The 15,917-nt window shown below is 38.2% G+C and overlaps 1 protein-coding gene across 1 annotated transcript in view; it reads left to right on the forward strand.

Annotated features, from left to right (window-relative positions):
• Positions 1–15,917, forward strand: part of LOC150093187 (uncharacterized) — a 111,589-nt gene that overhangs the window by 65,427 nt on the left and 30,245 nt on the right. Inside the window, exon 6 of the mRNA XM_090414180.1 lies at positions 11,951–12,426. Coding sequence (XP_090270306.1) covers positions 11,951–12,426 — 476 coding nt within the window. The remainder of the gene's footprint in view (positions 1–11,950; positions 12,427–15,917) is intronic.

Below are 15,917 nucleotides of genomic sequence, written 5' to 3' on the forward strand. Positions count from 1 at the left end.
TAACTGGGCTTTTGTATTACTGGAAGTGCGATTGGTGTCTTTTTCAACTGCGCCCCATACAAAATAATCCATGGGGTTAAGGTCTGGGGAGTTTGGAGGCCAAACATTTGGACTGGTGAAGTCGTAGAAATTTTCAGACAACCATTTTTGACTTTTCCCAGAGGTGTGGCAAGGGGCCGAATCCTGCTGCCATACATACGGCCTACCATTGGCTACCCTTGTTATCCAGGGCTTGACTACAGTTAGCAACTCCACGAACAAAGCCCGAATTCCAATGCCAGGGTTCTTCAACACCTGTTCCTGCAGATTTGCGAGGAATTCTGCTGTACGAACGCAATCAGATCGTCTGCTAGGGATCTTTCTTCTTGCTACATCCTCGTAGTCACCATTGCAAGTCTCTAGTTCATGCCTGATTGTTTTTACTGTATTCAGGGAGCATTGGGCAGCAGTCGTAATATCCTTATTTTGATGGCGGGCACGAATCATCATGATACAAGTTATTCTCTTCCATGATTCAGGTGGGTTCCAGCTATCCATCCTTTCTGACATCTTGTATATGAATGAAGAAGGGTCCAAACTTTTAAATGAAGAGAAGTGTGTGTTAATACATGTAACTTACGGAAAAATATAATTAATTATAAATATGTCAAATTTATCCCGAACACCCTGTATATTACAACAGCTATTCAATTTAGTCAGAGAATCTAACAGACTTGTAGCGGATTTATTTAGAAGTATAACATCATCCGCGTAAAGCAAAGAGCTGATATTAACATCTCCAATTTTGATATCATGTTTAATACCACTTTCCTTCATAATGTGATCCATATAGATAATGAATAACAGAGGGGATAATGTACATCCTTGTCTCACACCAGGTTTAACATTAAACCATCTTCCTGTACTTCCTTCAATTCTAACTGCTGACTTACAACTCAAATAAAGACTAAGTATTGCTTAATATAATGCCCCATTCACACCACATAACTGCAGCGTATTGAATAGCTTCTCTCTTGCCACCTTGTCATATGCCTTTTCCAAATTGACAAAACTTAAATATAGATCTTTGTTATATTCCCATGCTTTCTCAACTATTTGTCGTAAAGTGAAGATCTGATCCTGACAGTCTCTATTTGGCCTGAATCCAGCTTGTTCTTCACCAAGCTTTTCTTCCACAATTCTTCTCAACCGTTTCTCAAGTATACTTGCATAGATTTTGCCAGGAACACTCAGTAGGGAAATACCTCTGTAATTCTCACATTCAGTTTTATTTCCCTTTTTATATATGGGTACTATTAGAGCTCTACTCCAATCATCAGGAATTCGTCCCTCTGTCCAGGCTTTCTGAACTATGCAGTGCAGCCACTGTAAGACTTTTATACCACCATACTTCAGCATTTCTGGTCGAATATCATCTACTCCTGCTGCCTTTCCACATTTCAAGCCTTTGATGGCTTTTTCTACTTCAAGTATGGATATGTATTTCTGACTGCATGCCTGGTCAGTGTTTTTTATCACTGTGCTGTCATCACTGCTTGTTTCATTTAGCAGTTTTTCAAAGTAATTACTCCATACTTCAAGGATATCTATTTGTTTATTTATTTATATATGAATACTATTTATTTGAGGACATATTTCAGCCTGAATATTACAAGAAATAAGTAATACTATTTATTTGAGGATATATTTCAGCCTGAATATTAGAGCCCATCATCAGTCGTGACAATTGTTAGTTACAAAGTAGAACGCAAACAATGGATTGATTTGAAAAAGCATGAAACGCACGATGTTATGCATAAAATAACACAATGATATAACTGAGGAATATTGCAATATTAATTATTCATTAGTTATTTTTTTTTTAAATTATTGATGTCTGATTACAATAAGACTTTCCTATATCTTAGATAGAGAGGCAGAAAAAGAAATACCAGAAGGTAGTTTTGATGTAAAATCAAGTATGAGACAAAGATGCACATTAACAAGAGTGTTGTTGTGAATCACATTATGAAGGAAAGTGGCATTATATCAAAATTGAAGATGCTATGCTATCAAAATTGAAGATGCTATCTTAGCTTTTTTACTTTTTTGCAGACGATGTTATACACTTAAGTAATGTTTCTTATCCTCCTTAACTTGACAAATAGGAGATAATTGGAGTTGGTCTGGATAGTAATACACATTGTCATTCATATACAAGTTAAACAAGTGTAGTTCAAGTACAGAATCCTCTAATACCTCACTGGTCACCTTTCTTCTCTTAAACTTTACATCTACATACATTACTCTCTGAAACTTGTCAGTCAGCTACTCTTCTATCCTTGTTGCAAGGCATCTTTTTGTTTGTGTAACAACCTTCGGTGTGAAATCCCGTCAAGTACCTCAGAAAAATCTAAAAGTATCATGGTGTACTCATTCCATTCTCTTATCCAATTCTGCAGTTTGCTGTACTGTAAAATGTGCAAGTTGCTAAATAAAAAAAAATGTGGATCCAATTCTACACAGTCTCGTATAGAAGACCAAAGCACTATCTGTCCACCTTAATGACCACTCCAATGATTGGTCTACAATTGGTTGTCGTAGCTCATGGAGTTATCTTGTCCTCTTTCCACTCATTAGGAATTGTGCTCAATGCTGAGACTCAAGTTGAATAACTAAGTCAGAGGCACTGTTAATTTTCTTGTGCCCGGCTGGCCGAGTGGTTAGCATATCTGCTCTCCAGCCAAAAGGCTGCGGGTTCGAATCCCGCCGTGGGCATGGATGTTTGTAGTTGTCTGTGGAAAAGCTAGTGGTGGTAGTGGTAGGCAGTTGGTAGTTGCGGCCATTTGGTGGACTGAGTGGTGGAGACAGTGCTGTAGAGCAGGTACCCTCCCTCGATGAGTCTTTGGACTCCCTGGAGGTGTCAAATAATAATAATAATAATTTCTTCAGCACTCATAACGATATTAAATCCAATATCACCTTTACACAAATATGACAAATTATCGTACTATCATCTCTTTTTCTCATAAACTGCTTACATCATGCGCATGTTTGAATCTGCCTTATATTGAAGTTAAAGGACTAACAGTCTCCACTGCTATGTCACTACACATAGTAATTCAATAATTTTAAATGAAAATAAATAAAAAAAAAGCATTCATTTATGCTCCTATTTAAATAATCTCTTGTAGCACCAAATATTTGTCCTCTTATAGTGAAGAGGAGAAAAAAATGCTTCTTTGCACTTTTGTGCATGAGTGGCATAGATAGTGTTGCTTTTTTTTTGTGGAAATCTTTAATGGTTGATGGATTTCATTGTTCAGTATGATACCTATACCTTGTTTATTGGAGACCTGAAGTGGCTTGAAAACATCATTTGGTTTCAAGGGTAGGTTCTTAATTTATCTAATGGTGCTATTCTTTATAGGTTATTGGTTAAAAAGATTTTCCTAGTTTGCTTTGATTTGTTTTAGTAATATCAGTTACGCTGACAAGACATTTATGTGATTGCCTTGCTTAGTCCACTTCTTTTTTTTTTCCTGTTCTACTTCATACCAAAATATTTGATTATGTACCACTATTTTCTGATTTAACAAAAATGGTACATGCCTTTTTCTTTTTTTTTTAATAATCCATTATATGAGAAGCACTGCTTTTTTAACAGCTGAAGAAGAGCAAGAGCATTATTGATGCTATTTCTAAAAAAACAGTGATGATAAAAATATTTTTGCAAAATTCAAGTAGTAGAAACTAAACCTCTGCTGAAAGAGGATGCAGTGAATAGTTAGATATGGATCATTAATTAACTCAATTGCTCTCTTATTTACTGAGTCCAGGACTTTCAGGGTGCTTTTGGTGTCACCACTCCAAATATGAGTGGGGTATTCGGTGGTTGGAGATTTATGATTTGCATAATGTTATATAGTGTTAATAGCTGTCTAGAGGTAAAGTAATACTTGGAGAGGAAATAGAACCTAATTTCTTTAATGCTGAAGAGGCAATACTTATAGAATTTATGCCAAGAAAGATTGGATGTTAGTTATCATGAAAAAAAGAAATCTCAACACTCCAGAGATTTGAGTGTTTTCAAAAATAAGACTTTAAAAGAAAAGTTTTTTTCCTGAGAAGTAAAAGATTGAGTTTTACTATCATTAAAGTTAACAAGTTAATAGATAAACCCTGGTTTGGACACCCCCTTCACACAGGATAAGATGGAAGAAAACCGATGTGCTGTATAGAAGTCATTACAAGTCAGCAATCGCTATGAAGCTTCTCCTAACCTAAAGAAGTATGGCAGCATTAATTTGCCAAAGCTTTGGGAGACTGTTATCTTAAGATCAACTCCTACACAGCTGTAATACTTCTTTTTTTACAACATTAGATGGTACCAAATTAGGACTTTAGATCTTTTGCCCTTTGCAATTTGAATTGTTCACTTACTCATTGCATGTAAACCTTAACATGTGTTGTGCTCTAAAGATACTGGTTGAAATCCAGTGAAATATAAGCCAGTTAATAAACATCTTTTTAGGATTTAGTTTGTTTGGTGTTGTAATGCTGTTAAAATAAGTTATGAATAACATTAACAAGGTTACCAGAGGCCCGTTTGAAGAATTTTTTTATTTATTTAATTTTTTAAAAATATTTTTTTATTTATTTATTTTTGTTATGTGACTGCCACTTGTCAAAGTGGACTACTGCATAACGAATTCTTTCTATAATATATAAATACTTTTGGGTAGACTAAGATTTATATATTTACTTTTGTATATATTTTTAAAATAATCTGGACATCTTGCTCTAGAGGGCAAACATCAAACTTTTTTAAGCCACTTCAGACCTCCCTTTTAGCAGAATGATGATTTTACACAGGGTGATGAAATTTGTCTCCCTGTGTAAAACTATCCATTCTAATGATAGGATTCAAACCCCCATCTGTTGGTGAAAAGTGAGTATGCTGGGTAAACAGGCCAGTGTGGATGGCTTGAAGATTTCAGTTTAAAGTTCTAAATATAGATATTTTAGAAGTTTGATTGATTTCTGTGATCCATGGTTTGTCAGATGAGAAAGGATGCAGTATACTGTCATTAGCAAAACTGCATATTGACCTCTTAGTCAATTGGAGTAATTGATATTGTGTTTAGGAGGGACAGAGAGAATAAAATGGGGGGAGGGGTATTATTGATGATAGCTGATGAACTGCAGCCAAGGAGAATTGAAGTTGTATCGCAGGATAGTGAAAGGAGCTCATTTGAGGCTATTTGGTGTGAGATTGAGACTGGCAGAATAAAATATACAGTTGGGTGCTGCTATCGACCAGGTAATGGAATAGATGGTGGAGATAGTATGCATAGGGAAATTGATGAAATGAGTGGAAGGAGGGTAATTATTATGGGGGATTTCAACAATGGTAACATTGATTGGAAGGAGGAGAGGACACATGCGAGGAAGGAAAAGGATTTTATTCAATTATTAAGGGATAACTATCTGAGACAGCATGTAATTGAAAATACTAGGGGTGTGAGAGTTCTTGACCTGGTAATACCATCTGAGAATTTGACTGTAATGAATATGACCATGTTGCCACCTATTGGTGAGAGTGATCATAAGGTCTTGACCTGGGAAGTGGCTAAAGGTGTGGAATTTTCGATTAAGACAGGGTATATATGGAATTACCGTGCTGGCAAGTATGACAAGCTTAGGAGATTGCTTGGATCAGTGCCATGGCATGTACAACTGCAAGGGCTGGACGTCGATAGAACATGGGAAGTGGTCAAGGAGCATTTACAGGAGGTAATGGCTGATTGTATACCTAGGGTCCAAATAGTAAAACAAGTAGGGGTTAAATGGATGAATAACACCATTAAGCTTGAGCTACAAAAAAAGAAACAACTGTGGAGGGAATTTAAAGAAAGGGGTGACCTGCAGGCACACGAACGGTATAAAGTGCAGGCCAGAAAGGTAACGAGTGTGGTAAAAAAAAGCAAAAGCCGATTATGAAAGGAAACTAGCTTTGCAAGCAAAAGAGAATCCCAAACAGTTCTTTCAATATGCTGCAAGCAAGAAAAAAACTGTACACGGCAAAATGATTTTAAGGAATGATGATGGTAAGGAGGTCACTGAATCAGTCGATATAGTGGAGTTACTGAGCGTGCACTTTGCAAAAGCATATCATCCAGGTGGTGACATTGAAAAAATGAAGGAACCATTAGTTTATACGGGAATAGTGATGAATGAAGTGGAGGTGACTAGTCTATTACAGAACCTTAATGTGAACACATCTGTGGGATTGGATGGTATACCGGCACAGGTCTTGCGTGAAGCGGCTAAAGAATTATCAGTGCCATTGACCATGTTGTTTAATCTGAGTCTCAGGTCTGGTTTAGTCCCGAAGGTATGGAAAGAGGGGAAAATAATTTCACTGCATAAAGGTGGATCCAAGACTACGGTTGCAAATTACCGACTAATCAGCATATCAGAGTCGTTGTCAAGGTCTTAGAGAAAGTAGTCAAGGGAAAAATACAGGAATGGATTGATGAAAACGAGATACTGTACAGGGGACAGCATGGCTTTGTGAAGGGTAGATCATGCTTCAGTAACTTGCTCAAGTTTTATAACAAGGTGACGGCTGAACTGGATAAGGGAAATGGGTTTACAGTGATACTGCTGGACCTGGCAAAGGCGCTTGACAGAATACCACATGGAATACTAATCCGTAAACTACAACATATGGATGGATATAGGATTGGTGAGATGGATAGGTGGTTGGTTGATGGAGAGATATCAAAGAGTAGTTTATTCAGGAGTAGAGTCCAAAAGACGGCCTGTGACTAGTGGTGTGCCGCAGGGTTCTGTTCTTTGACCACTGCTGTTTAATCTGTTCATTAACGATATAGGGAAGGATCTAAGAGGAGCGGTTCATTTGTTCGCTGATGATGCAAAGTTGGGTAGGGCAATAGTGAATGCAGAAGATGTCAAAGTCTTGCAGGATGACTTAGATAGATTGGAGTTCTGGGCTAAGGAGAATGGATGTCAATTTAATGTGACAAAATGTAAGGTTATGCATTTTGGGGTGAAACGATTAGCAGCAGTATACCACATTGGTGGAACTGTACTCCAAGAGATTGATGAGGCCAGGGACTTGGGAGTGTTGGTGGATAGGGAGATGAAGTTTAGGGGGCACATTGCAAAAGTAGCTAAATCAGCTCATCAACTCACTTGGTTGTTGAAAAATACCTTGACGAGCAGAGACAAGCAAGTTATTGTACCTCTGTACCGAGCCTTGATAAGACCTCATCTCGACTACTGTGCCCAGATCTGGTCACCTCGGTTCCTTCTTGATGGGGAGGAGGTGGAGAGGATTCAGAGGCGAGTGACTAAGATGATAACAGGTCTATGGAATGAACCATATGAGAACAGGTTGAAGATTTGTGGGTTGCAGAAACTAGCTGATACGCAGAGGAGGGGAGATATGATTGAGACATTCAAATTCCTAAAGGGATTCTATAGGATTAATTCAGAGGATATTTTTGAGATCAGGACTGGTGGTGGGAGAACTAGGGGACACCTATGGAAGCCGGGCAAGAGTGTGGTTAGCAGGGGTGTTAGAGCTGGGTTCTTTACTTTTAGAATGGTAAATGAGTGGAATAAGCTGCCAGAGTCTGTTGTGGGTGCTATGACGGTGAACGAGTTCAAGACAAGGTATGATAGATACTGTGAAAATGTAATCGTATAGTTGTGTGGACATGATGTTTAGGGCCTCCCTCGATGAGTCTAAGGACTCCTGGAGTCACCCGAAATAATAATAATAATATATAAAAGGGATGAAAATAATAAAGAATTGGGCCCTGTTAAGCTCCAGTAAACCTACAAAGTTAGGATATCAGAGAAAAGGTTTGCAAAATATAAAAACTAGAAGAGAAATCATAAAATGGAAACTTACGTAATAGACCTGTATGCCAAACCTAGTCCACTGCCTTAAAAAATACTAAAAGCTGCCACTTTAGTTTCACCAGACTTTTCCAAGCCATTTGTCCAAAGTTGGCAACATGAGTAAGGAGATGCTATTGACAACTGCAGAAATCATACTAGTAATCATTTATTAGTTGAGAGTTTTTTATATGACTTACAGAGGTTTACAGGTAATATAAAATTTCACTTTTAATGTTTTTTATTATTTAAAGTAATTCTAAGCTGTGCAATTGAGGTGCTTGGTGAAACATCCAGAAAGATTACAGAGCAGAAGGAGGGCTGGTGGAGGAATAATGATGATGATGTACAAGAAGCAGTGATGGCTAAGAGGAAGGCAAAGCAGAAGTGGGACGAGTCAAGAGTGGAAGAGGACAGAGAGGAATACAGAGAGAAAAAGCGAGAAGCCAAGAGAGTTGTGCATAGGCGAAGGCCATGTCATATCAAGACCTTTATGATCAATTAGAAACAAGGGGAGGACAGAGAAAGATTTATCGATTGCCAAAATGTAGAAATAAGGCTTCAAAGAACATCGTACATGTGAGGCAGTTCAAAGACGCTGAAGGAAGAATATTATGGAAGGATGTGGACATAAGAAACAGATGGAGAATAAACTTTGAGGGACTTTTGAATGAGGAAAATGCAAGGCCTCACAGAGATGGGCAGCCTTCTGAGGGGATGGTGCAGAACATTAGTAGAGTGGAAGTGGAGGAGGTCATGAAGAAGATGAAGAATGGAAAATCGGTGGGCCCAGACAGGATTTCAGTGGAGGCATGGAAGGCTCTGGGGGGAAGAGGGAATTGACCTGCTGTGGGACCTGTTCATGAAAGTTTGCCAACAGGAAAATATACCCGAGGAATGGAGGAAAACTACAAGGGAAAAATAATATCAGCAGGATGGAGGTAGCGGAGATGAGAATGCTTAGGTGGATGTGTGGTGTGACCAGAAAGGATCATCTGAGAAATGACTTGCACAAGACTGTAAGAATTACAGAGGAATAAAGTTGATGCCCCACACAATAAAAATCCTAGAAAGGGTTCTTGATGGAAGACTGAGGAAGGAGGTGGAGATTGCAAAGGAGCAATTTGGCTTCATGCCTGGTCGATCAGCCACAGATGCTATCTTTGGGGTATGACAGATGATGGAAAAGTTTCGAGAGAAGCAACAGGAGCTACATCTGGTATTTATTGATCTGGAGAAAGAGTATGATAGAATGCCAAGGCAAGAAGTCTGAAGGTGTCTGAGGGAGAAGAAGATACTGGAGAAATATGTCAGGTTGGTGCAGGAGATGTACAGAAATGTGAAGACAAGTGTTCGAACCTGCCCGGGAGTGACAGAAAGTTTTCCAGTGATAGTTGGCTTGCATCAAGGATCTGCATTAAGTCCGTTCCTGTTTAATATTGTGATGGAGGTGGTGACGGAGGAAGTGAAAGAAGATGCGCCTTGGACTACGTTGTATGCAGATGACATCGTGCTGTGTGCGGAATCAAGAGAAGAAGTGGCAGCCAAACTGGAAAATTGGAGGAAAGTACTGGAAGAGAGAGGTATGAGACTGAGCAGAAGTAAGACCGATTATATGTGTTGCAGAGTGGATGGCAGCCAGGAGACAGATCTGGAGCTGGAAGGAAATGTCATCAGGTAGGTCAGTGACTTTAGATACTTAGGTTCAACAATGAAAGCGGATGGTGAGGCTGAGAAGGAAGTGGGGTGCAGGATGGAGGGACTGGAGAGAGATGGCTGGAGTGCTATGTGATAAGAGGGTGCCAATCAATCTAAAAAGCAAAATTTACAGGACAGTAGTGAGACCAACTATGACGTATGCTTTGGAAACTGTGGCCCTGAGGAAAAATAACATCAGCAGGATGGAGGTAGCGGAGATGAGAATGCTTAGGTGGATGTGCTGTGTGACCAGAAAGGATCATCTGAGAAATGACTATGTAAGGGGAACAGTGAAAGCTACAAACTTAGGAGCAAAGATACAGGAGGCAAGGTTGAGATGGTTTGGTCATGTGATGAGGAGGGAGGAAGAGTATGTGGGAAGAAAGGTCATGCAGATGGATGTGCAGGGGAAGAGGAGCGCGGACAGCCAAAGAAGAGATGAAGGGAGATGGTGGAGGAGGACTTGAGGATGAAGAACTTAGATATGGCTACAGCCCAAGACAGAAAGTTGTGGAGGAGACTCACCACAAACAGCGACCCTACTTAAGTGGGAAAAGCTGCAGAAGAAGAAGAATGTTTTTTATTATAAAAAGACAAGCTTTATAAACTTAATGAGCTATACATTCTCATCTAGAGCAGGCTTTTACAAACTGCCCAAGATGAGATTCAAACCTACAACCTGTTGGTTGGAGAGTAGGTATTCTGCCACTTGGCCAACCAGGGTTCTTTTCATTACTCAATAAAGAACTGAAGTGAGAATAGTTAGTAATTTGGTAAAGATTTATTGACCTTCTTTAGAATAGGTTGAATGTGAGATAATTTTTGAGCTGTAGAATAAATACTAGTAGGAGCATTTATATAAAAAAGGTAACATAGAAGAGGAGGAAACAGGGTTGGACAGAAGAGGTTGAAGACTTTTTTTTTTTTGTATCCAGTTTGCACAAGATTCTTCTGATCTCTTTCTGAAATCTAACTGTTAATTGTGAGTTTCGAATGATAGGATGACGTTTATCAAGATCACCAATGCAAGAATTCAAGAACTTTGGGTAAATTTGCAGTCGAACCAGTGGTGCTTTGACAAAAGTTAGGATCAAAGCATGATTGCCATTTGGGCATGCAGGTTTCCTGCTTTTGGCTCTTTCAGAATCAGTTTTTGACATGTTGATACTTTGCTTACAATTATTTCAGTATTTAGTATAAGCAAAAATGGAAGAGAGAGAGATTTCAGTGAAAGCCGACTGCAATATATGCTTGCCTCTTTTCTTGAATAGCCTTAGCTCACTTCTTGGAGATCCAAGGTTAAAGTGGATTGGGAAGTGAATGTTTCAGGAATGTGTTCAGTGTAAATGTCTGAATCAGAAGATGAAAACAGTAATCCAACCCAGGAAATGAAGCATAAAAATTCCAAGATCATCCTGGTTGACTTTCTTATAATGCCAGACAACTTGCAGATAAGGATGGCTTTGTGATTGTTGCTCCATTAAAGAATAAATCATCACATGAATTACCTAAGGAATAAACACCATCCATAGTATATTTACAAGGATCATTAGTGAGGAAGAGATCAAAAAGTGTTTGGAGGATGTTTAGGTTTATCTGGTATTTTGGTAGGTATGTGTGTTTGGTGATGATAGTACTTACCTTGCCATCTCTAGCTGATTGTTCATGCAGTTAGAAAGAAAAGCCATTTGAGTGTGAATATAAGGAAGATAACTTCACTGTTAAGATAGTTGCACTGGAGAAAATCAAGTTCAAAGACAGGAAATCAGTGAAGTTCAGAATGATTGATGGCCTTAGGAGAGTGATAGAAACAACAAATGAATTTCTTAGTATAAAGCAAAGATTTTTAGCAAAGCAGATCAAAAAGAGGAAATTGTTCCACTTACTGACCTTGCATGTGAGAGAACATATGTGCAAATGTCCCTTTAAGATGAGTAGTGATTGATAAAAATAAGTTGTTTCTGAAAAGTGTGTGATTTTGAAGATGGAAGTAAACATCAAAGTTATATCTAAGATCACTTAGTTTCACTGTTCCAACTTCACTTCATAGCCAAATGTCTGCCAGGTTGGCTGAGTGGTTAGTATATTCACTCTACAACCAAGAAGCTGCAGGTTTGAATTCCACTATGGACATGGATTCTTGTGATTCTTTTCTTCTTCTCCCATCACATAATGGGTTGAGTCCCCTACAAATAAGGAGTCTTTGCCATCTGACTCTATCTCTGATCATTTATCATCTTTCATTTTTATTATATATTCTTAATATATAATTAATATTTAACAATTAATATAATTAATAAAATCTAGTTCTTAATATTTTTTTTCTTTGTTTATTTTGTAGCTTCATCTAATCCTTTTAGTAATACGTTTTCTTGGAACCAGTCAACCCCCACGCCACCAACATATGTATATCCAAATGTTAATCCTTTCCAGACTGGAGTTGCAACTCACCCATCAGGTCTTCCCACTCAGATTTCTTCAGGCACATCAGGCTTTGGACAGCAGTTTGGAGTTTCCCTTGTTGGAGTCCCCAGTGAAAGTGGATTTGGTGCAGGTGTTAGTACATCAGTGTTTGCACCTTTTGGTAGTGAAGGATTATCAAATTCTCCAAATGGTCTTCCACCTAATCAAATTGGAATACAGAATGGTGGATTTAATGTTCCCCAGTTGCCAGTGTGGGGAGTTCAAGGTAGCACTTCAGCAAATGCACCATGGCCTGTAGGGCAGCACAGTCAAATTTCAGCATTTTCCTCTAATAAAGTAGCTTCTAACATGACATTTGGTGCATGGCCACAAGTTGTTGCTAATCCTTTTTTGGTAAGTGCTATAGTAATTTAGTTTAAGAAAATTTGTCCTATATTGTAAAAAACCAAGTTAACATTTTTTTAATTACTAATTTTGTTTTATAAAAATTATTTTATATAGTGACTAAAATGATGATGAATCTTAGCATTATGTGACAGTATCTATCTCAGAAATGTCTCATTGTGTAATTCTTCTTCTGGACAAAAAAGATCATCTTCTTCTATATCTGTTTTTCTGAATATCATAAAAGAGAAAAAAAGGAGTAAAAAAAATGTGATTTTCTTTTAAATAAAATATATACAGTTCACACACACACACACAATAGCAAACACCACTGTGGAAATTTCCCAGCCTGAGTCATGGCCTTAGAACCAATGTTATTTTAAGTCCACTGTTCAAAAACCTTTATGATAGTGGACTGAATTCCATAACAAATGACATCACATCAATAGACAAAGAAAATTGTATGGCAAAACAGTAAGGAAAATCATGGAAAATTAAACAAATTGCAGGAAACAGTAGAAATGGTGAGAAATCATGCATTGATCACAAAATGAAAAAAAGATTGGTAAGAACCATAAAAACACAAGATGATAATGTGAAAAAGTACATTTTCACAGTAATGGGAAACATAAATAAGAACAAGAAAAGTATGAAATTATAAAGAAAATTCAGAATTAATGATTGCTTAAGTTTTGAAACATTAAAGTAGCTTAATGTCTCATTTGAAATCTTCATAATGAACCAAATATGTCAAAAACTTAACTTTTAAATCAGAAATTTAGAATTTTTGCCTTGCTGATAAAGAATCTTTCAAACACAAAATAAGGTGGTTCCTTAATTTACAATTTTAAGAGAACAGTATCATTTATGCCAACTGTACATCACTGGATCTCTGTCTAATGTCTATACTTAGACATTCATAACAGCTGTGTCAATTTTCTCCTCTCCTCAGGCTGACTAATGTTCATTACCTTGCTCTTTGTAATTCTTGATCAATTACTATTGCAGTTGACTGACTGCTGAAGTATTCAGATTATTTTTTATTTTAATGTTAGAGACAGCACATATCTGCACATAGAGGCTGCACAGTATAGTGGGAAAGGTTGTTAGTGTGTTACCAAGGTATTACAATGATGAGATAGAGAGCCAGAATAATGAATAGTATGCTGACAGAGCCATGTGAGGAGAAGGGAGTGCAGTTTGTGGATGTATAGCATGTATTTGAAGAAAGAATGGAATTATACAGATTTAACTGATTGCATTTGAATGGCTTTGGAGTGAGTGAACTGGAGAAACTGGTGCTAGGTGGAAGTGCAGTGTGTGATGCAAGCAAGAGATCAGAAGTAAGAAGTGAAGATCAGAAGAGTAGTACGGAAGAGACTGCAGTGCTTGGCATTGGAAACAGTAGTAGTGAGAGATGAAGAGAGAATGGGAATGCAAAAAGAGCAGGGTAATAAAAAGAGCTCATGTGGACAGGGAGAGCGGAAGTTAGAATAGTAGTCAATGTATGAATGGAGGATGATCAGCACAGAAATGGAATACATCATAATGTCTAGTTAAGACTGAGCAGATATATGTGATAAGCGGTGATATAGGTGATTGAGCAAGGGCAGGTGTGGTGGGAAAATCGCAACCAACAAGTGGCTTGGTTAGGACTGGCTATAGACCTTAAAGTGAACTGCTGTGTTTATATACAAATGTCAGGAGTATCAAAAAGGGAGATGAAATTCACTGATTGAATTTATTCATTCAAAATGATTGGAATAAGTGAAACATGGTTGAATGAAGATGACATCCTAACAGAAATAGAAATGGAAGGGTACAGTATTTTTTGTGAAGATAGAAAGGACAAGAAGGGAGGAGGAGTGATGCTAATGATAGCATAGGAATTGTGTTCACATAAGTTAAGTAGAGAACTAGTGGCAATGGTTCTGAGGCAGTGAGGTGGAGATTGACAGGAAGAGATATTTAGTTGGATGTTGCTATAGGCCAGGGAATGTGGAAAGAGGTGATGAAGAAATGTAAAAGCAACTTGGGTTAGTGAACAAGGGAAGGGTGCTAATTATGATGGTATAGATAGATTTTTCAATATGAGGCAAGTAGAAAGAAGAATGATTATGGTAAGATGATGTTAATGGACAAAATGAGTTAATGATTGGTAACTGCTGCAGAGACGTCAAGATATTCATCAGGGTTTTTCATCCTCGTTGCTAACCAAGTTTCACTGATACCAACAACATTTGGAGAGGCTAAGTCAATCAATACCACAAACTCATTCCCTTTATTCCTAATGCTCCTAGCATTTGTATACAGAAAAATCAGTGCGTTGCCAACATTCTTATGGCCATTATTACTTCCCTCATACTCCGCCTGGCTCTATAATATAAGTGTACACCCTCTCATTTTTCAAGCATCCCCATGAAGCTATCTATTCTACATTCCACCAGTGCACTTCTAGTTTCCCATGCCCCGAACACATTTACTTGTCCAGAAAACAACAGTTTCTCCAAATGCCCTTCTGCATTCAAATGTAATCCATCTTTTGCATACAACCCTCTTCTATCCTCAAACATACTCTACATATTCCAGATCTCTTTTCCTACATATTCTTGCTGTTGTCTCATTTGTTATCATTGTTTTTCTCCTCCACTCTGCATTACATACTGGGACAACACACTCACTGTCTTTCCTTCGAATCTCGCTCTACACAATTCACTACCTCTCAGGTCATTCGTCCCAACCATTACCATCATCTCCTTTACATTTTCATCCCTCTTCACTGCCATTGCAACACTCTATTGGTCCACCAGGCAAGCACTTCTCTGGCACTCTACTATGCACACCTCAAATCATCGAATCTCCATTCATGACATTCCAAACAGATTCATTCATCCTTCTCTCACTGGCATCTCTGACTCTTACAACTTCCAATCTTTCTCTCCTTCTCATCTCTCTATCCCTTGCTTCCACACTCCTGGCTTTCTGCAGTTTCCTCTCCTCTCTCTCCCTCCCTCCCCCTTACTTTCTGTCTTGCTTCTACATTCTCTTGACTTTGTGCAATTTCCACTCTTCTCGTCTCTCCCATTTTCTCTCTCTCTCTCCTTCCCCTCTCCCTTGTTCTCTGATGTCATTCTCTTACACCTACTCTTGTTCTTCTTGCACTAGTCAACCTCTTCATCCTCCTAATATCTTCATTCCTTCCATCTCCTTTCTCAGCAATTCTATTTCTCTCTCTCTCTCCACACATCCTGCTTATAATTTACATTCACACACATAATCATAGCTATCAGGCAAACCATCTCCATCTGCTACACTTCTTCAAGTGTCATCCCCTAGAAGGAGGTTGGCAACCATATCATGGAACTTTTTTCTTTCTTTTGCTGCTCTGGAACATTTATGGTACTTCAAGTCAGTCCTTCATGTCTTCAAACCACATTCTCCTGGGTCTACCTCTCCCTCTTTTTCCATCCAGTTTCCCTTCTAATATTAATTTCTGAATG

This window comes from Typopeltis vanoorti, chromosome 24 (assembly GCF_054136105.1).
Source record: "Typopeltis vanoorti isolate ZY-2024b chromosome 24, IOZ_Tvanoo_1.0, whole genome shotgun sequence".
In the NCBI taxonomy this organism is placed as follows: domain Eukaryota; kingdom Metazoa; phylum Arthropoda; class Arachnida; order Uropygi; family Thelyphonidae; genus Typopeltis; species Typopeltis vanoorti.